The sequence below is a fragment of the Carassius auratus genome, unplaced genomic scaffold (assembly GCF_003368295.1).
Source record: "Carassius auratus strain Wakin unplaced genomic scaffold, ASM336829v1 scaf_tig00001597, whole genome shotgun sequence".
In the NCBI taxonomy this organism is placed as follows: domain Eukaryota; kingdom Metazoa; phylum Chordata; class Actinopteri; order Cypriniformes; family Cyprinidae; genus Carassius; species Carassius auratus.
The window spans coordinates 131,835-157,242 of record NW_020523373.1 but is presented as its reverse complement, the minus strand read 5'-3'; the positions used below and the strand labels follow the sequence as shown (position 1 = coordinate 157,242).

Here is a 25,408-nt window from a genome sequence, read left to right as displayed (position 1 = left end):
TTCACAGAACCGGGCCGGTGGTTCGTGTTTCTCCACCCGTTTCCATTCGCCCAACCCCCACTTACCACAAAAGCCCGCCCTTCTTCGGCCGGAACACCCGAACGTGTTCACGGGACTTGTAGTCCGCGGCGTATTGAATCCCAACACACGCAGCGCGCTTTAAAACTACAAGCCCCAAACGTCACCACGCCCATCCAATCTGAATATGTGGGAGGGAATCGCGTCCGCCCACAAAAGCCACAGAATTTTTTTTACTGTGCCTCAAACGCAATTGTGCATCAAAAAAAGTGAATCCGGGAGTGAATTCCTCCGAATAATCTCACAAAAATACATCCGGGATAGAAAAAAAGCGGAGGGGAATACCAAGGGCGTGATGGTTCGGAATACATCGATATTTAAATAGAAGTGGGTGGGCCTTCGCGCAGACGGAGCTCTCTGACAGATCCGCGCAGGAATATTATTTAACAAGGCCCGTTTTGAGATCTCCGCCGTTCGAGCCGACCCGCTCGGACTCGCCTGACAGTTTGTGCTCCGTTATTGACGGGTGTTTTTGCATTGGCACCGCCCTTCCTGACGGGGTGGGTCCGCGCGTCAGAGCTGCGCCACGGTCTGCGGCCGCTGGAGAAAATAGGCCGTCCTTCTGCTGGGCTGCTGCCTGCCTTCCGCCTGCCTTCCACGGCGTCCGGCCTTTTTTCTCTTAAACAACTCCTCTCCGGGTTTCATTAATGCGGAATGAGTGGTACGTACCCTCCCCTCCTTATGCGTCTCCACCCCTTCATTCTCCATGCGTGCATCTGTGCCATCCATCCATCTCTGTCCCCTTACTTTCATAAGGGATCTGCTGTTTATCTGTGCCCATTGATCAGTTTGGGCTCTTGTGCAATGCTTGTAAGGCACTGGAGAGTTTGCTTTGATGTCTCTAGGAGGTTTTGCATGATAAACCCTGATCTTTTAATCATGCATTTGATTTCCAAACTCAAACTTTTGCTTTGGGTTTTGACTTTTTACAGATCAAAAGAAGGAAGCCATGGCCACAGATGGGGGGAAAGCCGGTGGAGCTGATGTTGGGACGAAAGGGAAAAGTTCTGGATCACAGGTAGCACAAATGTCACGTTTGACGTCCCTTAAGTGCCCACTTGTTTGTGCACCAAAAGCACTTCCTGATTATTTGCAGGGCGCTTCGGTGCACAGTTACACACACTCACACTGTTCCTGTCTTAACCTGTTGTGCTCTGTAATGCTTCGATTAAACATTTGTGGACTGTGTTAGGTAACACTTTTAATCTTTAGCATTTCAGAACTGGGACAAACTTTCATTATAATGATTTTGCACAAAAATGCAATTGTGTCCAAAAGTCTAAAACTGCATTTGAAATCTAGTTTTAACCTGAAAATAAACTGAAAGAAAGATAAAGGCATCAGATAAAAGATAAACATTTAAGAATCTGCTCTGTTTATTGTTTACCGATTTAAATATAACCAAATTTGTGACAACAGTAAATGATTATCATGCATTGTGTATGTCAGTTCCATTAAAGCAAAAATAAGTAAATTATTTTACATTTTTCACTAAAATATATTAATTTGTAAATATAAATAATATATAATTATAATATGTATAATAATATAATTGCAAAAAGAAACAAGAAATATTTGTTAATGTCAGATTTAGTTTAGCTGTCATTAAAGATTAAAAAAACAAGTAAAATTAAATACATAATAAATTAATTCTCCCCAAATTATTGTACATTTTTCACATAAAGGTATTTAATTTGTAAATATAAAAATGAATAATTAATTTTTGTGACAACAAAGATAACAATCATGTTTTGTTCATGTCAGCTCCAGTGCTGTTGTCATTTAAAAAACAACAGCATAATAATGAAAATAATATAAGGAGAAGATATCTGCATAATCTTGTATATGTTCACTCAGATATATTCATTATAATATAAAATGCATAAATAATTTTTATGTGAACAAAGAGGATATTAAGCCTCTTTTTCAAGTCAGCCTAAATGCTGCTGCTACTAAATAATAAAAATAATATGAGCAAAATATATTTTCAAATGCCTTATTTCACTTAAATATTTAATTTGTAAACGTGTATATATATATATATATATATATATATATATATATATATATATATATATATATATATATATATATAATTATTTATTTGTTTGTTTAAATTAAAAATAATTATAAATAATATAATATTTATATTGTACAAATAAGAATAAAGCATAAATTGTTATAAAAACAATCGTTTTAAAACAAATAATAGAATGCAAATTATAATGTAAATGTTAATATATTTGTAAAATTAATGTAAATATATATTTGTCATGAAAAACATTTTAGAATCAGTTTCACTAGTGATTTCAGACTTTTGCAACCCACTGTACTAGAAATGTTTGTGTGTATAGTATTTATGAGTTAGTTTTAACAGAAAAGCCTTTGAATTAGTTTATTTTTATTTATTTTTAATTTTTTTGTGTTAGTTTGACTCTGGAGGCCTCGTTTGTGAAATGGAGAGACTGTGTTTCACACGCCCACTTACTCTTCCTGTGAACCCGCCCACATCTGCTGACACTGACATCTCACTGTGTGTGTGTGTGTGTGTGTGTGTGTGTGTAGGATGCACAGCCGTCTCCTCTCGCAATGCTTGCAGCGACGTGCAGTAAAATAGGCGGTGTTGGCGGCGAGGGTCAAGCGGCCACGCAACAGCAGATAATAATCGACCCCAACCAAGGTCTGCTTCAGCTCCAGAACCCCACGCAGCAGCTCGAGCTGGTTCCTGCACAGCTTACAGGAAACGGCTGGCAGATCATAGCCACTTCCCCTGCCACTGCAACCAAAGACAGTGTTCAGCAGCAGGCGGCCAATGACGGCGTGGCAGGACGAAAGGTCAAGTTGATGAGTTCAAATAATGCACCTGGTTCACAGCAGCAGCAGCAGTTTCAGATCATCCAGGTGCAGAATCTGCCGAACTCGTCCGGCGGGATTCAGTATCAAGTCATCCCACACCTTCAGACCGCCGACGGACAGCAGATCCAAATAAGCCCTAGTAACCCCACGGCCTTAAGCGTCCAGCCCGAACAGATCCAGCTCATTTCCACCGGAAACAACCAAGCCATTCTGGCCACGCCCCAAAGGGCGGGATCAACCGGCATCGTCGCACAAAACCAGACGATTCCGCTTCAAATAAGACCGTCGTTTCCTTTGCAGCTGCAAACTATTCAGGGTACGCAAGGGCCTATGATGACCACGCTACCTATTAATCTCGGTGGCATGACTTTTGCGCTGCCGGTTATCAATAACGTAGCAGGGGGCGGAGCTTCGGTTCAACTCGTCCAATCAGGCGACGGATGCATTTCAAACGGAAACCAAGCAAGCACAGCAGAATCCACAAGCGTTTCGACGTTCACCACGACTAGCGATACGATCGTCGCGACGTCTACCAATCCTACAGCGTCCAGCGGAACCGAGAGCCAGAAAGAGGGTCAGTCGGGCGAGTCGGACGCCCAGAATCTCGCTCAATCCAACGGCCTGCAATCCGTGTCCGAGCAGGCCGGCCAAATCCAGCAGTTCCAAATCGTGGGTCACCCAGTTCTCCAGCAGATCCAGATCCAGTCGCCCCAACAGCAAGTGGTCCAGGGCTCCATACAGATCCAGCCCGGCCAGACTTTACAGCCGATGCAGCAGAACCTGCAGCTGCAGGCCTTCCAGAACCCCACGCAGGTTCTGATCCGGACGCCCACGCTCACCCCGTCGGGTCAGATCAGCTGGCAGACCGTCCAGGTCCAGAATGCGGGCGTTCCCCAGCAGCTGACACTCGCCCCCATGGGGTCGAACACAAGCGGGGGGACGTACACGCAGATCGCCCCGCTGACGCTCGGTGGGTCGCCCATCACGCTCAGCGCCGCCCAGTTGTCCTCTGGGACCGGGGTGCAGACGGTGAACATCGCAGGTTTAGGGACGGCTGGGGTCCAGATGCAGGGCGTCCCGCTCACCATCACCGGCGTGCAAGGTAAGCCCCTCCCACCAGTCACCTATGTGCATAAATAATTAAACCATTTATTTGGAATTAATGCACAGTGTTCCGCTGAAATCATTTAAACGTTTGGACTGAGTTTATGGTGAGTCTCATAAATAATCATGTTCATGTTCATCACAAAATCATTTTGTGCCAGCAAATTAAGCCTGTGTTTAAAAACGATGAAATTTTTGTTGCATTGTGACAATTAAGCACATTTTTTGACATTGCATTTTTGTGTATTAGTGTCAGTCTTTATGGTGATGTTTACTAGATCTTTTCATTCTTTAAATAATTTCACCTTTCTGTAATACAGTGATGAGTTTGTTTACATCTGTGTTTATACGAAAAAGCAGTACAGAAATGTGTATAAAACACATATTTTAATATTTTTAAAATTACAGTAGTGAGTATGAAGCAGGGTTATTAGTTAACTAAAACTAGTAAAAACTTAAAAACTTAAGTATTTAACTTACTTGAAATAAAATGAACTTTAAATGAAATGAAGTAAAATAAAAAAAATAAAAAATAAACATATCAGCTAGTATATTATACTAATATTTCAACATTTCTCAGTTTCTTTTAGTTTAACTTTGTGTACTAAAATAACTAATACTGAAACCACAATAAAATTTGTTAATCTAAATGTAACCAGGTGATGGTTGAGGTGATTTAAATACTTAAATTTGCGAAGTATATATTTGCGGAGAATGTAATGAGAGTTTCCTTTAAGAAATGTCAGGTGACGTCATTGCGCATCTGGATGAGCGTGTGAGCATGCGCGCAGTGAGGAAGTCACAGAGTTATGCTGTGCGTGTCTGCGATTGCTGTTCGTGTGTGATTTAAATAGCATCCAGGGAGTTGGGTGTTAACGCAGGATTGCGTGGATGTGTGAGGGTGGCTGAGCTACCGCACCGCATGTATAGACGAAGCCTGTTCACGTTGAAGAAGTGTAATATTACTGCGTAATATCAGAAACACAAGGAAAAGTGAGTAATATATGCACTTTGTCATTTCAGGTGTATTTAGTGAGTGTTATTGTAGTCTAAATGTCTGTGGAGTTTTAAGATGTTATGTTTTCTTTATAGAGTGCCACTACCGTATTATTGTTGCTGGTGTTTTATTTTGACATTGTTGTTTATTATTGCACCCAAGAAGAGATGACAAGTTGTTATATTATCTTTATTTTGGGGTGAACAATTTTATTTGTAATCCAAGGATATTTTTGACATTGTATTTTGATTTGTTCTGGGTTTTCTGTCCCAAATACTTAAGTGAAACTAAATAGAAACTCCTAACCAATTATAAGGAATAAAAATACGAACCTCACCCATATTTGTTGGTCCTGTGTATCATTTTCCTGTGGCCACAATTTTGGTACCAGGAGTGGGGTATTCCAAGAGAGTTGGGAGAGTAAAGTTTTTTTATTGGTGTGTGCAATATAAGGAAATGTTGTAAAATAATACGGTAGTGGTGAAGAGAAGACTGAAGATTCCTGCAGGCGAGGAGAGATTCTGGTGGTGAGGAGAGTGACGGATCGTCGTGGAGCATCGCAGGCCCAGCGCGATCTCATTGGCCAGGGGCTAAAAGATTATTTGACAGCTGTTGCATCAGATCAGAAGGACTTCAAGCACTTATCCTTTTCAGAGCTTTGCATAAAGACTTTTAAGGACTTGATATTTCACAATGTCAGATCCAGATGATGACCATAGCGGAGCAAATTTAGCAGAACAAATCAGAGATGATGATCATGGTAGACCTAATTTAACAGATCAAATTAGAGAGTTGCAAAGTAAACATGACCAAGCAATGGCTGCGATTTCCTCCCTTAATCAGCGGTCTTATGTGTATGTTCCTAGAGAAAGGCACATATTACCATATTGTGGTGATATGGAGAAAGACGGCAGGTCAGTTGATGATTTTATAGAGGAAGTCGAGCGGGTTCTGCGTGCTAGGCATCAGTCTGACCAAGATCAGTATGATTTTGTTATGTCTCTGTTAAGGGGCACGGCATTAGAAGAGGTGCGTCTTCGCAGTGTTACTGACGATGGGGTTGACGATTTGTTTGGGTACCTCAGGGAGGCGTTTAGGGACAGACGCAGTACACCTCAGCTCTTGCACAGTTTTTACAGTCGAAGACAGCTAGAGGGGGAAAACATAAGAGACTTCTCTCATGCACTGTCACAAGCCCTCAGCTTGGTTTTGAAATGTTCCCCCGATGCTATTGCGAACGAAAGGGTGACATTAAGAGATCAATTCGTTGAGGGGGTTCGCGACCCATCTCTGCAAAGAGAGCTTCGCAAATTTGTGAGAGACCATCCTCGGTGCACGATGATAGAGGTGCGAGATGAAGCACAGCTGTGGTTCGTGGAAGAGCCCCCTGCAAGTTCAAGAACTACTAAGTCTCGATGTAGTAGTAACCTGACCCAATGTTCAATTCTCAAGGTGCAAGAGAAAAAAAGTGTCACCTTAGAAGATGTTCTTGAAGTGGTTGCTGAACAGAGCAAAGCCATTAGTGAACTGACTCAAGCTGTAAAAAATCTGGCTGTAAGAGGTGGTATTACAAGGGTGGAAACCTTTAGGCCTAGGTCTCAGCCAAAATTCACTGAGGATGGACAACCAATATGTTTCAGATGCCAAGTCGCTGGACATGTGGCAAAGAATTGCCCACAGAAGCAGAGCTCTAGAGCTGTGAGACCTGCACCCTCTGGCCCGCAGGGAAACGAGAACCCCCAGTTGTTGTGAGTCGGGCAATTTGGGGGGGCCAGACAGACTCAAAAGATGCACCTCCAACCTGTGACCAGTTGTTGCAACGTGCTGTGGGTACATGTCCTGTGGTGGAGCTTTCAATTTGTGGTGTCACCACTAAAGGTTTATTGGACACAGGCAGTCAGGTGAGCACAATAACAGAGCAGTTCTTCAGAGACCATTTGTGTGGTAAAGATGTTGACATCCTCTCCATGGCAGGTTGGCTCAAGCTCACAGCGGCCAACGGGCTTGACATACCCTACCTGGGTTACTTAGAGCTTGAGGTGGAGGCCATGGGAATTAAGATGCCGGATTGTGGTTTCCTAGTAGTCAAAGGCATTTCTAGTCCTGAAAACACAGTGCCATGCATCCTAGGAATGAATATAATTAGCCGATGTAGACAGCTAGTCCAGGCAGAATTTGATACCACCTTAGGAGGAAAATTAGATTCTGATTGGAGGCATGTTTTCCAAAAAGTACAGACATGTACTGTGAACAAAAAATCCATGGTGCGTCTAGCTGGAAAATGGACAGAGCATATACCTGCGGAATCAGTTGTGACAATTACAGCGACAGGCTTCAATAGGGGTGTCGGGGAAGGAAGTCCTATGCTGTTAGAACCTCTTAGTACTCCGTTGCCAGGAGGTTTGGTAGTTATCCCCACCATCGTTGACTCCCATTGTCCCTGCATACCTGTTAAAATTCTAAATTTTTCTCAGGAGGATGTGTGGTTGTCACCCAGGACCCGGCTGGGTATCCTGTCAAAGGTGGAATGTGTGGACAGCTCACAGCAGTGTGAAGTAAGGTTTCAGCGGATTTCTGCAGACCTTGAACAGGTGACTTTAAATATGAAGGATGGGCAAAGCAGAGACAGTGTGCAGGAAATCTTGGATAAGATTGATGTAGGAGGAAGCGAGTATGAGCAAGCTCAGCTTAGGTCATTGTTGAAGAAGTACATTGATGTTTTTGCGCTAGAGGATGAGGACCTAGGCTACACAGACAAAATCACACATGAAATTCACTTAACTGATGATGAGCCTATCACACTGCCTTATCGTCGAGTTCCTCCTAACCAGTATAGAGAAGTGAAGGATCACATCTCACGATTGGTAAGGAAAGGAGTCATACAGGAAAGTAATAGTGCCTACGCATCCCCAATTGTGCTGGTACGTAAAGCAGATGGCAGTATCAGGCTATGTGTAGATTACCGCAAACTTAATCAGAAGACCAAAAAAGATGCCTTTCCCTTACCTCGAATAGATGAGAGCTTTGATGCTCTACAGGGTGCGTGTTACTTCTCGACAATTGATTTAGCAAGCGGCTATCATCAGGTGGCAATGGCGGAAGGAGACCGACATAAGACCGCTTTCTCGACCCCTTTTGGCCTCTATGAATTCTTGCGGATGCCGTTTGGGGTCTGCAATGGACCTGCAACCTTCCAAAGACTGATGCAGGCCACTATGAATGATCTTGTTTTCCAGATTTTGTTAGTATACCTGGATGATATCTTGGTGTATTCCTCGACATTCCAGGAACACTTAGTTAGGCTGGAAACAGTACTGAGGAGGCTGCAGGACACTGGTCTCAAGATAAAGTTAGAAAAATGCCACCTTCTTCAGTCAGAGGTTGTGTTTCTGGGACATCAGATATCAGCCGATGGTATTGGCACAGACCCTCAGAAAGTGGAAGTTATAAGACAGTGGCCAGTTCCGTCTACAGTAAAGGAATTGAGGTCCTTCCTTGGACTCTGTAGTTACTACAGACGGTTTATACAGGGATTCTCAAAGATAGCTGGCCCACTTCATGACCTGGTGAATTCATGCCTGACCCCTGAAAGCTCCAGCAGAACTAATGTCCTTTTAGGGAGTCTGTGGACTGAAAAATGTCAAACCGCTTTTGACACACTCAAAGATAAGCTTACTAGTGCGCCTGTCTTAGGGGTGGCAGACTATTCAAAACCCTTTATTGTGGAGACAGATGCAAGCAGTCAGGGACTGGGCGCTGTTTTATATCAGCAACAGGGAAATGTAAAACGTGCCATTGCCTTTGCAAGTAGACGGCTAAGAGATGCGGAGAGAAATGATAGAAACTACAGCAGCATGAAACTTGAGCTCCTTGCTCTAAAGTGGGCAGTTGTAGAGAAGTTTCGAGGGTATTTGTTGGGGTCCAAATTTACTGTGATAACTGACAATAATCCTCTGTGCCACTTGAAAACAGCAAAGTTTGGAGCAATTGAACAAAGGTGGCTTTCGCAGTTGTCCGTCTTTGATTTTGATGTGCAGTATCGTCCGGGGTATCGAAACACAGTAGCTGACACACTATCTAGACAGCCGTTCGCAGGGGAGCCTGAACTGGTTTCGGAGGATGCGGAGTATGATGGATGTGTGGCCGTCTGTGGTTGGATTCACCGTGGTACAGACCTTGACCCTGCACTTGTAGCTGCTGGGACATACAGCTGTAAAGTGAGGCATATGCGAGCTGTAGTGTCAAACTCCCTGGATGCTGGCAATGGATGGGGACAGGGAAATACTCCAACCTTTCCAGGCTATACAGCTGATGAATTAATTGGCTTCCAGCAGCAAGATTTTGTAATTAGTGGGTTCAAAAAGTTTTGGGATCAAAAGAGAAGGCCCCATGGGAAGGAGCTAAAAGCTCTGTCAAAACCTGTTCGGTCAATGTTGAAGCACTGGAACAGCATCAGGGAGCGCCAAGGTCTACTGTACCGTGTCTTTGAGGATGTCAGATATGGGGAATCTTATCAGCTATTGTTACCTCTCAGCTTGAAGAAGCCTGTCTTGGAGTATGTGCACAACTCTATGGGGCACCAAGGTGTCGAGCGTACCCTCCACTTGTTGAGGCGCAGGTGCTTTTGGATCGGGATGCACAATGATGTGGAAGAGTGGATAAAAGATTGTCAGCGATGTGTGATGGCTAAGCTGCCGCAGCCAAAGGTCCACCCTCCTATGAAATCATTCCTGGCTTCTAGACCTCTTGAGGTAATCGCTGTGGACTTCACTGTCCTGGAACCCGCATCTGACGGTCGGGAAAATGTTCTTGTAATCACCGATATCTTTACAAAGTTCACTCAGGCCTTCCCGACTCGAGATCAAAAAGCAGACACCACTGCCAAGGTGTTGCTTAGGGAGTGGTTCATGAAGTATGGTGTTCCAACACGTCTGCATTCCGATCAGGGTCGTAATTTCGAGAGTGAGGTGGTGGCTGAACTTTGTAAGCTTTATGGAGTGAAAAAGAGCCGCACAACGCCATACCACCCCACTGGCAATGCTCAGTGTGAGCGGTTCAACAGGACGCTACATGACCTGTTGAAAACGCTGCCACCTGAAAAGAAGCGCAGATGGCCCGAATACCTACCGGAGCTGGTTTACGCATATAATGCGACACCCCATGCGACTACTGGCTATTCTCCATATTATTTGTTGTTTGGAGTTGATCCTTATCTGCCAGTGGATTCCCTGCTTGGTCAAGAGCAAGTTGTAAACCATAAACACAACTGGCTGTTGGTCCACCAAAGGCGTCTGAATGATGCACATGCCAGGGCAAGGGAATATTCTGAACAAAAGGCTGCTGAGCGAATTTCATTAGACAAGGATCGAGTATATTGCCCGAAGATTGAGATCGGGGCACTGGTGTACCTGAGGAACAGACCAGTAGGTCGTCACAAAATACAGGATGCCTGGGGGCCAATCATATACAAGGTAGTAGGGATCTTGGACAACACATACACAGTGGAGCCGTTGGAAGGAGGGCCTGCAAAGAGAGTTAACAGAGTTGACATCAGGCCTTGTGTGAATCATCCTACTCCTGCCCCTAGGAGAGTGCGGAAAGCACAAGAGGAGAAGTCCGAGCCCCTTAGTGAAGAGGAGTCTGAGGATTCAGAAGAGGGTGTGGTTTTAAGGGAGGAGAGACCTCATGCACCCGTAGTAAAAGATCTTAGTACCCAGTCTTTTGGCCAACAGGGTGGAGAGCATGAACCCAAGGTAGTACTCAGCAGAGAATTGGTTGATTCTGCCCATGCCAATGTTTTAGCAGACCCTGCCGAAGCCTTGGAGACTGAGGAAAGGCTGGATGCAGCTACTAGTGTGTTTACTCATCCTGTTGCTGCACCACGCAGTCGTAGTAGGAGGCCAAATGCTGGACAGCATTCAAATTTGCACCATGAGCCAAGGTCGGTCCTGGACTTTGCCTCTACAAGTCCAGCAGCAGTTTCACAGATATTAGCTGACTTAAGTTCTGTTCTGTTTAGGGAAGCAGTGAAAATGAGTTGTAAATGAGTAATCGAGGACGCTTACCCTGACGCAGGGGAGAATGTAACCAGGTGATGGTTGAGGTGATTTAAATACTTAAATTTGCGAAGTATATATTTGCGGAGAATGTAATGAGAGTTTCCTTTAAGAAATGTCAGGTGACGTCATTGCGCATCTGGATGAGCGTGTGAGCATGCGCGCAGTGAGGAAGTCACAGAGTTATGCTGTGCGTGTCTGCGATTGCTGTTCGTGTGTGATTTAAATAGCATCCAGGGAGTTGGGTGTTAACGCAGGATTGCGTGGATGTGTGAGGGTGGCTGAGCTACCGCACCGCATGTATAGACGAAGCCTGTTCACGTTGAAGAAGTGTAATATTACTGCGTAATATCAGAAACACAAGGAAAAGTGAGTAATATATGCACTTTGTCATTTCAGGTGTATTTAGTGAGTGTTATTGTAGTCTAAATGTCTGTGGAGTTTTAAGATGTTATGTTTTCTTTATAGAGTGCCACTACCGTATTATTGTTGCTGGTGTTTTATTTTGACATTGTTGTTTATTATTGCACCCAAGAAGAGATGACAAGTTGTTATATTATCTTTATTTTGGGGTGAACAATTTTATTTGTAATCCAAGGATATTTTTGACATTGTATTTTGATTTGTTCTGGGTTTTCTGTCCCAAATACTTAAGTGAAACTAAATAGAAACTCCTAACCAATTATAAGGAATAAAAATACGAACCTCACCCATATTTGTTGGTCCTGTGTATCATTTTCCTGTGGCCACATAAATAAAAATAAATCTAAACAAATAAAAAACACATAAGCAAAATTACAAAAACTAAAAAATCTAAATAGGTATATTTAAAATAGAAATAATACAAATAATAAAACACAAGCAAAATATATATTTTTAAATATTTATTTATTCATTTATTTATTTATTTATTTTGAAGTATTTAGTTATTAACAAAAATAAAATATATAAAAAACACTCAACTTTATTTGAGTAACATTTCTAATTTTCATTTGCACTTAACTAAAATTACTAAAATATAAAAATAGAAAGTAATGCAAAATATTAATAAAAACTAACAGTACTGTATCTCAATGATACTAAAAGAAAACGTCTTTATTTATTTGTTTATGTATTTATTTATTACAATAATGAAATTTTTGCCAGGAAAATAATGGCTCTAAAATTAGGCATCATTTCAACTGGAAAATTATAACTGTAATTATATTATATTCTTTTGTAAAATATGTAACAGTAGAATAAAATGTAGTTGTGTGTGTTTCCATATACTCTTTATTACTCATGAATTAAAATGACAAATTAAGGCATTTATATTTTATGAGTCAGACTCTGAATGGTGTTTCCAAATGCTTTGCAAGGTGTCAGATTTCAGAAACTCTTTGTTATTGGCCTTTGTACGTCTGGATCCATTGTTGACTAGCTGTACTCTGTGTAAAAAGTTCAACTGGAACTACAGGGACTCACAAACATTTGTTCGGTTCAAAACATCTTGGACAATTGCTTTTTGGGGTCTAAATGATATTTTCCAAAATCCATTGACGTTTGAACTTAACTGTGCTGTTTGTAAATTCCCACAGGTCAGCAGCAGGGTCAAGAGGGGGTCAAAGTTCAGACAGCCCCGATGACGGTCACTGTTGGCAACATCAGCAGCACGACCCTAAACGCAGTGAGTCCAGACCAGATGGGGCAGGTCCAGAGCCCGTCGGATCAGGAGGGTCAGCCCGGCAAGAGGCTGCGCAGGGTGGCCTGTTCCTGCCCCAACTGCAGGGACGGAGAGGGGAGGTACGCCGAAAAATGTACTATGAGAGAAGCTGGGCTTAGAGAATAAACCGGGGGGATTCAAAGACATGCACACATTCTGTTTATGATGTTTTTTTTAGCAGTTAAGTATGGAAGCTTGTTTCTGCCAGAGGATAAAAAAACATTTTATTGAAACTTTTTATCTCACATTTCTGACTTGTTTTCTCACAGATGCATTTATATCTCATCTCTCTCGTTTATAAATCAGTGTTATGAGGGGAAAAAAAGACAAAATTGTGAGTTATAAAAAAAGTCAAAACTAAGAGATGTAAACTCAGAATTCATAGAAAAAGTCAAAATTGTGAGATATAAACTAAGGATTATGATGAAAAAGCCAGAATTGTGATATATATCCTCAGAAGTATGATATAAAAACTCTGAATTATCAGGAAAAGTCAAAATTGTGAGATATAAACTCGGAATTATGAGGAAAAAAGCCAGATTTGAGATATATAAACTCAGAATTATGTGATAGAACCTCAGTATTATGAGCAGTGTTGGGAGTAACGGCGTTTAAGTATAACGGCGTTACTAACAGAGTTACATTTTCAGTACATTTCACAAGACGGCGTCAGCGATAATGGCGTTCTCAAACTGGAAGTTCCGGGATTTAAAAGCAAGAATGTTTCTGTAACATGCACGGTATGCCCAGGAAAAAAGACTTTATCCAAGTCTGCCTCAAGCAACTCAAATCTTATGAACCACCTCACATCAGCACATGCTAACATGTTACTGTACTGAATATTTAATGCTGTATTCACACCAGACGCGACTTGCGCGAATAAATATAGTTTTGAAAGTATTTCATGCGAGAATGTAGTTGTTTTAAACTCAAATATGTGGTTTATTTATAAAGACAGCGTCTATTTAAAAATCTGTTTTGCCGATTTTTGGAGGTTGTCTATTAGCGTCTTTGCATTGACTTAACATTGAAATCACTCGCGACAGATGCTCTATTTGCGTCTGGTGTGAACGCACCATAAGAGTTGGATAGTGTTCTTGTGCAGTAACTTTAGGCTTAATATACAGTTACAGAGATATGCACTAATGGCCAGGTTACCCTTTGTTTCTTTTTACCCAAGTTTAAATTTGTTTGTCTTAATTTTGCACTTGAATTTAATTTTCAATATTTATTTTTTATGTTTTATTTCTATGCATTTCATATGGCAGGCTGCAATCTACTGAGTTCAAATAAATACAACATTTTCTAAAATACTAAAATACTTCTATTAAAGATGTTATAGAACGTAATAGCATTATAGAACATAAAAGTAACTAATTACTTTTACAATGTGGTAACTGAGTTACATTTTAGGAGTTTTTTAAAGTAAGATGACCAACACTGGAAATCCTTGTGATATACAATATTCAGTTTGTGCTGTTCTGACTTAATCAAAATAGTGTTTAAAAATTACTTTCGGTTTTACTTTGTGTTTGTATAGAATGCATAAAAGCGCATTAATGGGAACATTAAAGAAAGTTCTTTAAAAAAGTAACTAAAAAGTTACTTTTAACAGTAATGCATTACTTTTTGGTGTAAGTACTCAACAAAGTAATTGAGTTACTCTTTGAATAATGTAACTAGTAACTGTTAACTAGTTAAACTAGTACTATTTCCTAGTAACTAGAACAACACTGGTGTTGTCATAACGTTCACCTTGGAGATAGAAAATGTTTTATTTTTTATTTTTGAGACCCCAGGAGCCCAAATTCAGACCCAGAACAATAAAACCCACAGAAAAGGTGGGAGTTCAAAGGAGGAATCTTTATATTACCAAACTACATGGAAGAGGAAGAGTGTGAGCGTGATTCATTTGAGTCAGTTTGGGAGTTCGGAGCAGCTTCGCAGATCATTTAAATCAGTTTGGGGATCGCGAATCATTTGAGTCAGTTCGGGAGTTCGGAGTGGGTTCGTGAATCATTTGAGTCAGTTTGGGCATTGAGAATCATTTGAGTCAGTTCGGGAGTTCAGAGCGTGAATCATTTTAATCAGTTTGGGAGTTCGTAGTGGTTCGCGAATCATTTGAGTCAGTTTTGGAATCGTGAATCATTTGAGTCAGTTCGGGAGTTCAGAGCAGGTTCGCGAATTATTTGATTCAGTTCGGGAGTTCGTTGTGGGTTCGCGAAACATTTGAGTCAATTCGGGAGTTCGTAGCGGGTTCGCGAATCATTTTAATCAGTTTGGGAGTTCGGAGCAGGTTCGCGAATTATTTGATTCAGTTCGGGAGTTCGTTGTGGGTTCGTGAATCATTTGAGTCTGTTCGGGAGTTCGTAGCGGGCTCGCGGATCATTTGAATCAGTTCGAGAGTTCGAATCGAGTTCGCGAATCATTTGAGTCAGTTTGAAAGTTCGGAGTAGGTTCGCGAATCATTTGAGTCAGTTTGGGAGTTCAAAGCGGGTTCGCGAATCATTTGAGTCATTTCGGGAGTTCAGAGCTGGTAAGCGAATCATTTGAGTCAGTTTGCAAGTTTGAATTGCTAGATTTAACCTCAGAAATATGAGATATAAACTCAGAATTACACAATATAAACTTATAATATGATGTAAACTCATAATTATGAGATATAACTACAATTATGAGATATGAACTCTGAATTATGAGATATAACCTCACAATTGTGAGATATAATCCCAGAATTAGGAGATAAAAACCCTGAATTATGAGATATAATCTCAGAGTTGTGAGATATTAACTAAAAATTAAGAAAAAATTCAGAATTGTGAGAGAAAAAGTTGCAATTATTATTATTATTTTCTTATCCTGTCCCTAAAACTTATACAGTTAAGTACAACTCATAGCAAATGTAAAATATATTTTAAGTAAATCAGACTGTATATACACAGGTACTACAAATGTTAAAAACCTCTTTAGTGTGTTATAATTTGTGTTTTGAACAGCTAAAGCTAATAATTTCACTGTAATCTGACAGAAATAACAGCGACCCGTCAAAGAAGAAGCAGCACGTGTGTCACATGGAGGGCTGCGGGAAGGTTTACGGCAAAACGTCTCACCTGAGAGCTCACCTGCGCTGGCACACGGGAGAGAGACCGTTCGTCTGCAACTGGATCTTCTGCGGGAAACGCTTCACCAGGAGCGACGAGCTTCAGCGGCATCGCAGGACACATACAGGTGCGCAGACGATCACACAACAGGACGATAAACATGCACAGGAGGAAGAAAATCAGCTTGAGTGTGTTTATATCCACCAGGCTGATTAACCAATCAAACGTCCTGTTAGCTGTCAATATAGCATAGACAAATATAGGTTAAAAGTGCGGTTTTAACAAGACATAACTATTGTTTAATTTATATCATACATTTCAATTAGTAAGCATCATTCTTTAGCAAGTTTAAACTTTAGACCTCCTCAAGAGTTTTATAGGTAATTTCAAGGCATATTTCATACCATAAGGTGTATATAACGTCATATTTCAGGTAATTTTTCACACATTATATTCCACACCCCATAATTATTTATAATCATTATTATTAAATTATTGATTGCTACATTTCATTATGGTTTCAGCTACATTTCATTATGGTTTCGGTTATTTTGTGATGTATATTGATTTGTTATAAATTGTGTTTTATTTCAAGGTGTATTCGTTTTTTTTTTATGTTAAATACATTTTCACTCTCTAATTATAAAATTTTTATTTTAATTCTTTTGCATTTTTTATTTAATTTTATTAATTGCAATATTCTTTAATGTTTTTTTTATTATTTTAATTATATATATATATATATATATATATATATATATATATATATATATATATATATATATATGTATATGTATGTATATTTATACAGTATACAAAATTTCATACATTATAAAATGTATATTATATGTACTTACACAAATGTTAAAGTGCATTAAATTGGAAAATGTATTATAAATTTTATGAATAATAATTCACAATTTTACTGTTTGATCAAATTAATGCAGTCTTGAAAAAAAAAAAAAAACATGTCACTGATCCTAAACTTTTGGTGTATGTGAATATACAGTATACATATATTATATACAAATAAAATATACACAGAACAAGTGTCTTTTTCTTGTTCTGATCTGAATAAATGAATGATTTTCTCTTTTTCTCGATCAGGTGAGAAGAGGTTCGAGTGTCCAGAATGCTCCAAGAGGTTCATGCGGAGCGACCACCTGTCAAAGCACATCAAAACCCACCAGAACAAAAAAGGTGGAGCGTCACTCACCATCATCACCACAGATGAGATGGAGGAGGAGATGGAGGAAGCGCTGGGCTCGCCGAGGATCGTCACTGTGTCCACGATCTCGCAGGATTCGAACCCGGCCACGCCCACCACTTCAAACAATTTAGAGGAGGAGTTTGAGTAGTTTTCCCGCCAAAAACGATCGGCTGAAAGCACCACAATATTGTTTGTTTATAAGTTGATTTGTTTATGTTCTTCATTCTTTTTCTATCGACGATGGACAGCTGTTTGAGCGCACTTGATTTTTTTTCTTATGGAAATTTAATACTATCAAATATTATGACAGAATAATCTAATGGAAATAGTATGAGTTGTTAAGAGACGCGCATTTCTAAGAGATGGCATTTGTTTTGTTACGAGTAGCACAAGAAGTACTGAAGTTACTGAAGTATTGAAGTTCCCAGATGCTCCTGAAGATGTCGCTATGCACAAAAATAATATATATCAGTTTCGAAGTGGTTTGTGTGGAAACTTGTTTACGCCACAAGAAAAAAATAAATATGGATTATCTTTTTTTTTCATCTCACAATTCTGACTTTTTTCTCATAATTCTGAGTTTATATCTCGCAATTCTACCTTTTTCTTTGAATTTAGTTTATATTCCACAATTCAGCTTTTTCTCATAATTCGCATTTTATATCTCGCAATTGAGATATTTCACTGAATTCTGATTTTATATCTCGTAATTCTAACTTTTTTCGTAATTCTAGGTTTATATCTCGTAATTCTAGGTTATATCTTGTAATTCTAACTTTTTTCTCATAATTCTGAGTTTATATTTCGTAAATTTTCCTTTTCCTTTGAATTCTGAGTTTTATATCTTGCAATTCTTTGAATTAAGTTTATATTTCACAATTCCGATTTTTCTTTAATTATGGACTTTATACCTTGCAATTCCGATTTTTCTTTAAATTATGAGTTTTTATTTTTTGTAATTTTGACTTTTTAATCATAATTAATTATAAGTTTACATTTCGGTGTTCTGTTTTTTTTTTTTTTTTTTTTTTTTTTTTTTTTGGGGGTGCGGAGGGTTGTTTCTGCCATAAAATAAAAATAAATTAAAGGAATTTTCGACTTATCTCGCTTCTCACACATTTTTTTTCACAATTTTTATCTTTAAATTCTGATTTTTTTTTCACGTGGAAGAAAAAAGTCAGAATTATGAGATGAAATGTTAGAATTGGGAGAATTTTTTTTCGAATTGTGATATAAAATCAGAATTGCGGGAAAAATGTCAGAATTATGAGATACAAATGTAGAATTGCAAAAAAGTCTAAATTGTCATATAAACTTGAAATTGCGAAGAAAAGTAGTCCGAATAGTTATGATTAAAAAGTCGCAAATACCTTTTTTCCTTTATTTTTACCCTGTAGTGGAAACAAGCTTCCGTAGGTTTCAGATGGAAATTCAGATGGATTCTCGGGGGTTGAGAATCGCAAAATTTCACGCGACATCTGTGGGTTTCCATACGATCAGGCTAAAAAGATAAGTACCCTGAAGGATCTTTAGTGCACGATTAGAGCCGCAGCACAAGCTAGAAAGTGAGGCTGTCTGTGATTGGAGCATGTCGCGAAGCGTCAGCCAATCACGGCCTCAGGTTCAGAGCGCTTTAGAATTCAGGCATATATATATATATATATATATATATATATATATATATATATATATAAAACCGATGATTCAGTCAAACTTTTATGTAAGGAGAAACGAGATTATAGAAACGGGCTATTTAAAGAAAAGCACAGTAGATTTACAAATAATGCATTCCAGTTACGATTTCTTTAGAAAAATTTATAATAATAATAAACGAAAAAGAAAACAATCTAGCTTTCTGAGACATTCGATGTTAAACGAAAGCAATACTTTAAAGACAATCTTTACCATGTTTACATTACCGAGGGGTAGAATAGGTTTAAGAAGTTCTCTCTGATCTCAAGTCATATAAACTGTACTCTGATGCCTTAACAAACACTGCAGTACCACTACGTTACGGTTGGGCAGGGGGACTGTGTTTTCAGACATATTCGTGTGCAGGAGACCGCGTTTAGCTTTTTATACACGATGGCGAACACTGTGTCCACTTCAGCCCTTGTGAAGATCCCCGACCCGCGTGCATGTGTCCTCCTGTCGCCCATTGACTTTCTTGCGCTCTCCAAAGAGATTTGACCCTGTTATGTGCACCGAAGCCCTCAAAAACGTTCCCTCTGCCTCCACAGGTCACGAATGGGTGGGAAACGCACCCTGAAGCCACTTAGATGAGTTTGATAGTGAGAAATCTGTGGCTTGGCGTTCTTAACCATGAGTTTCGTTTCATTTCAAGCCCAGTTTGTGTTCCCACACAGCACGAGTAGGGTAACAAGCCGCCCGTGCGTTTGCGTGTGCGCGTCTAATTTATTATTTATCCTTCTATTATTAGTATATGCTAATGTGTATTGTGCGCTGTTAATGCAGAGATGACGTGCTGCATGGTTCATTTCCGCTAACAATTTCTACTTAGTACCGTTCAGTTATTTCTAAACGTGGTCCTTTTAGAAGTAAAACCATGGCTTTTCGTTTATTTGACGTTTCGCGACATGATGATGTGTTTCAAATGGAGAAAAAAAAAAGTTTAAAAAGAAGTGGTTGATACCAAACAATTATAAATAGATGTTTTTTTGGTAATATTTTCTGTGGCGAGCGATTTTCTTTAATATTTTCTAGTGACACCTCATTTGTAAATCATTTTTCTAAGATGTTCCTTAGTCCTCATGGCATTTGATAATGTTTTTTTTCCCAGGTTAGCCTGAAAGGCTGCAGTTTATTGATATTTTTAAAATAACTTTGTACAAACGTGTTATGTTAATGGGTAAAAAAAAAAAAAAGAGAAAAAACTTTGCCTGCATAACACTTGAAATTAAAGTGAGTAATTCTGTCTTAAATATTCCATGTCCATGTCTAATTATTTATTTCAGTCTGTGCTATTATTTGCAGCATGAGCTTTAATTTTTTCAACATTAGTCACCTACATTAGTAAACAATTACAAATACCTCTTAAAGGAGTTTTTCTCCCAAAAATGGTGAGAATTTACCCATCCTCAAGCCATTCAACATTAGGATGAGTTTGTTTCATCATCAGATTTGGAGAAATGTAGCATTGCATCACTTGCTCTGCAATGGATGCTCTGCAGTGAATGGGTGCCGTCAGAATGAGAGTCCAAATTGTTGATAAAAACATCACAGTAATCCACAGCACTCCAGTCCATCAGTTAATGTCTTGAGAAAAGAAAACCTAAGAAACAAATTATTAAGACGTTCCAGTTTGAAATGCCAATAAAATGTAAGAGCATTTTGCTAATGTTCCCATTAAGTAAAAAAAAAAAAAAAAACACACTTTCTAAACATTTAAGAAGAGTTTTTTTTTTCATTCTGTTCGGGGTCATTTTTCATAAATTCAACTATAATTTTTTCTTGTGGACTATATGTAAATGTACTTTATGTGAAATTATTCCGGTCGGTATGAAATAAAAAAAAATGACCTGCATTTTGTACGATCCCTCTTATTTAGGTAAAATAACAGTTTGCAGATTCTGCAAGTTATATGTAATCTTTTGACCTCAACTGTACATCATAAAAACATTAGATGCTTAAAAAGAGCAAGTTATAAGAGTCTGGTTAAAGAGATTTAAGAGTATACAGACTGTCACTTTTGCATATATTGTGATGGAGGGAGTTATTCCCATGGTGTTTAAGTGTATATGCAGCAACACAAGAAATAGAGAGTGATGATTTGGGAGTGTGTGAAGTAGTATAAAAGTTTGTGAAAGCTGTGAAATGCCTTAAATGTTAGAAGCAAATTTTTTTAGTCGATGCAATAGTTCACTGGGAGCCAGAGTAGACATTGGAGAACTGGAGAAATGTGCTGAATAGATTAAGTCTTAGAAAGAACACGGGCTGTGCATGTCCTGAGAGTGATGTTTTGGATTGGAAATTTGTAAATAAATAAATAATAATAATAATAATAATACAAAATAGTATATTTTTAAAAAATGCTTGACAGGTCATGTGACCAAACACTGCTGTCATTCCGATCACCGACTGCAGAAGTTGTTCCTCTCTGTGTGTGTGTGGAGTGTTGAGTTGGTGATGGAGGGCAGGAGTGAGGGATGACAGTGTGGAGGTGGAGATGGTTCAGGTGGGCGACTCTCTTTTGTTCTTTTCTCCATTTGATTGACAGCTCTGTACCTGCAGTGCGCCACCAAAGGTAAGCTTTATCCACTTTAACAGCTGCTCTGTGTGTGTGTGTGTGTGTGTGTGTGTGTGCGCGCGCCTAACACCCGCTCCATCTGCATGCAGACAGTAACGGAGCACCTGTCTTATTTGACACGTCTCAACAGTTTGCTGTTCATATTTAATAATGGAAGATAAACAGATTGTGAGATTCATAGTTCTATCTGTCTATCTGACTATCTATCTGTCTGTCTGTCTGTCTGTCTGTCTGTGTCTGTCTGTCTGTGTCTGTCTGTCTGTCTGTGTCTGTGTCTGTGTCTGTCTGTCTGTGTCTGTGTCTGTCTGTCTGTCTGTCTGTCTGTGTCTCTGTCTGTCTGTCTGTGTCTCTGTCTGTCTGTCTGTGTCTCTGTCTGTCTGTCTGTCTGTTTGTCTCTGTCTGTCTGTGTCTCTGTCTGTCTGTCTGTGTCTCTGTCTGTCTGTCTGTGTCTCTGTCTGTCTGTCTGTGTCTCTGTCTGTCTGTCTGTCTGTTTGTGTCTCTGTCTGTATGTCTGTATGTATGTCTTTATGTCTTTCTGTCTGTCTGTTTGTCTGTCTGTGTCTCTGTGTCTCTGTGTCTCTGTCTGTCTGTCTGTCTGTTTGTCTGTCTGTGTCTCTGTCTGTCTGTCTGTTTGTCTGTTTGTGTCTCTGTCTGTCTGTGTCTCTGTCTGTCTGTTTGTGTCTCTGTCTGTCTGTGTCTCTGTCTGTCTGTCTGTATGTCTTTCTGTCTATATGTATGTCTGTCTGTCTGTCTGTGACTGTCTGTCTGTCTGTCTGTCTGTCTGTCTATTTGTGTCTCTGTCTGTCTGTTTGTCTGTCTGTGTCTCTGTCTGTCTTTCTGTCTCTCTGTCTGTCTGTCTGTGTCTCTGTCTGTCTGTCTGCGTCTCTGTCTGTCTGTCTGTCTGCGTCTCTGTCTGTCTGTCGTCTGTCTGTCTGTCTGTCTGTTTGTGTCTCTGTCTGTCTGTGTCTCTGTCTGTCTGTCTGTATGTCTTTATGTCTTTCTGTCTGTCTGTTTGTCTGTCTGTGTCTCTGTCTGTCTGTTTGTGTCTCTGTCTGTCTGTCTGTGTCTCTGTCTGTCTGTGTCTCTGTCTGTGTCTCTGTCTGTCTGTCTGTATGTCTTTCTGTCTATATGTATGTCTGTCTGCCTGTGACTGTCTGTCTTTATGTCTTTCTGTCTGTCTGTTTGTCTGTCTGTGTCTCTGTCTGTCTTTCTGTCTCTCTGTCTCTCTGTCTGTCTGTCTGTCTGTCTGTGTCTCTGTCTGTCTGTCTGTCTGTGTCTCCCTCTGTCTGTCTGTCTGTCTTTCTGTCTGTCTGTTTGTATGTCTTTACGTCTGTCTGTCTGTCTGTCTGTATGTCTGTGTCTCTGTCTGTCTGTCTGTCTGTCTGTCTGTCTGTATGTATGTATGTATGTATGTATGTATGTATGTCTCTCTGTCTGTATTTCTGTCTGCCAAAGAATGACTTTGAAAATCTCTCTTCCCGGACAAAATAAGCAAAAATAAAAATAAAACAGTTTCAGTTTAATTAACTGATTTGTTTATTTATTTACTTGATAGTGCATCTGTAATATCTGTAATATGTTTTTTTTAATAATATTTAATAAAGAAAGAAAATAATTGTATTGTAAGATGTTCTGGATGCTGATGGTGTTTGAGGTTTTAACATCTATAATAGACTTCTCTCCATTCACATTCCCTCCAGAGTAACATCGAAGACAAAGAAAAACCATCTATAATTTGTGCTTGATTAATTAAATCTTTATCAGTACACATATGGTATGTAAAAAAAAAACTGTGCATGTAAAATGTGAAATAAAAGGACCTTTATTAAATCTACTTTCCAATAAAAAAAAATTGGAGAGAAAAACACAAATTGTGCAAATGAGAGAAAGCGCTCTGTAATCACAAACATCTGTTACAGGATCTCATGATGATATCTCTGCCTTTAATTAGCAAGAGAACAGTATGATTCATTGAAACAAATATAAAATCAGTACAAACACAGTGTAACATCATGAAGTAAGAAACAACTGATTTGCATATTAGTGCTGAACACTGCATGAATATATATGAAAAGCTTGCGAAAAGCTATAATTAATTATAGAAGAAATATAAAATGTATAAATATTTATTGTGAGGGTGGTTTGTGAGTTGATAAATATAATTAGTTATACCAGAATTTTTTTTTTAAATAATTAAATTAAAAATATCTACAAACGAATATATATAATAAAAAAGGTAGTTTTTAGGTTGATAATTCAAATAGTCATATTAGAAAATTTTTAAATATAGTTTTTTAAATGTAGTTACATTTGTTTCTGTGCATATTTGTAAATAAAATTGTTAGTAATAATCATAAAATAAAATTAACAAAAATATATATATTTTTCATTTTAAAATAATATTAGGACACAGACTGCAGTTACACACTCCTTGTCAGATGGGACACTCCCAGGCCTGCAGGAGCACAGCACAGACCTCACACACACCTCCAAAAACTACTCAACCACAGATCTGTATTCCACATGAACTGTCACTCAGAATATTAATTCCAAATATATGAAAAGTTCTAAAAAATATATATACATATTATTTTAAAACAAAATAAAACGTTAAATTACTATTATTATTATTTGTTATAATATATACCATAAATGCAGTTTTTATTTATATGTATTTTAAGTACAAATATTATTCAAACAAAATAAATGTTAAAATGTTGTATTTATTGTTTACAAATATATATGAAAAATGCTGTTTTGACTTCCATTTTCATAATAAAATTAAATAATTTTTTAAAAATTAAAGGAATTTTTTATATATATAAATATATATATATGACAAAATGCTGTTTTGAATTTCAATTTACAAAAATAGTACAAATATTATGTTAAAATGAAATATCCTTATTAATTTTTATTAAAAAATATATTCTTTACAAAAACACATGAAAAAACTAAACACACACACACACACATGAAAAGCATGTATAGGCAAAAACAATGTTTTATTTTTTCATTGCCAAACGTTGTACAAAGATGCTTCTCAACTATGATTAGTATAACAGAATGATACGATGTTCTCCTGTACTTTATGGAATATGCATACAATGTTCATAAATGGCATGGTATTCACTTTGTCTCTATACATTGCATCTAATTTGCATATCAATTTGTTCTTGGGGCAAACCATAATGCAGAAGGAAGTGCTATGATTGGAGTAATAACATTTTTAAACATTCTCATAAGAATAACTCATATTTCGTAGGGATATTGATCTATAATTTATTTCCCTATATTGATTTGTTGTGTCTCCTTAAAAATGCATGACGTTTGTCCAGTTCCCTAAAATAAAACCCCGCCCTCTGTTCAATATTCCGCTTCACTTGGAAATACATCACTATCCTGAAATAAAGTCAGAAGCAACTATATATATAGGCTACATAGCCTAATGATTTCTGTACATAATGCAATATTAAATCGCATTTCTAATCACTTCAGTAATGTGTAGGAGCGTGCAGAATGAGTTAAGTCATTGGAAGATAAGCCTCATCTGATCCTGAGTGCTATTGTTGTGTTTGACGCGTGATTGCACCGGTTGGATGCGCGTCTCTTCGCCCACAGACAAGTAATGCACGTCTCGATCCATGCCTTCTGCTCAATTAGTAGCTAGTGAAGCGCTTTTTCTCATTTGTCAGCACAAACACCTGCATCCGGAGACGTCCCCCATCAATTGGCTACTGCTTTATTCCGCAAACCTTCACTTATGCGCTCAACAAACAGCGCGCGGGTGACAGCGAAATGATACGGTGCCGACGCGCCCGCGCAGCGCGCCACCGCACAGCAGGTAGCCGCACATAAAGAGGACAAATTACCAACAGCTGCTTAAGCTTTGTTTAGCTGCCTGCTTTTGTGTTTTCAAGCACTTGGCACTCAAAGTCAAAGACAAACCAGTGGCTTTGTCACAATAGTTGCTGCGCATTTTTGGCAACATTAGACACCAAATGAGTTGCTTAATAGCCTACGCAGCATCTCTGACC

General features: G+C 38.9%; 1 protein-coding gene across 2 annotated transcripts; it reads left to right on the top strand.

Moving 5' to 3' along the window:
- The first annotated feature begins 150 nt into the window (after positions 1-150).
- LOC113069458 (transcription factor Sp4-like) lies at positions 151-17,820 on the top strand. 2 transcript variants are annotated; one of them, XM_026242547.1, is made up of 6 exons: positions 151-739; positions 1,011-1,096; positions 2,644-4,036; positions 12,669-12,873; positions 15,822-16,021; positions 17,002-17,820. In XM_026242547.1, exons 1-6 carry the CDS (start codon positions 733-735, stop codon positions 17,250-17,252), a joined length of 2,142 nt encoding a protein of 713 aa, XP_026098332.1. In that variant the 5' UTR covers positions 151-732; the 3' UTR covers positions 17,253-17,820. The 2 variants fall into 2 exon arrangements, with proteins under 2 accessions (XP_026098332.1, XP_026098333.1); XM_026242548.1 differs by lacking the exon at positions 151-739 and adding an exon at positions 774-888.
- Positions 17,821-25,408: the final 7,588 nt, after the last annotated feature.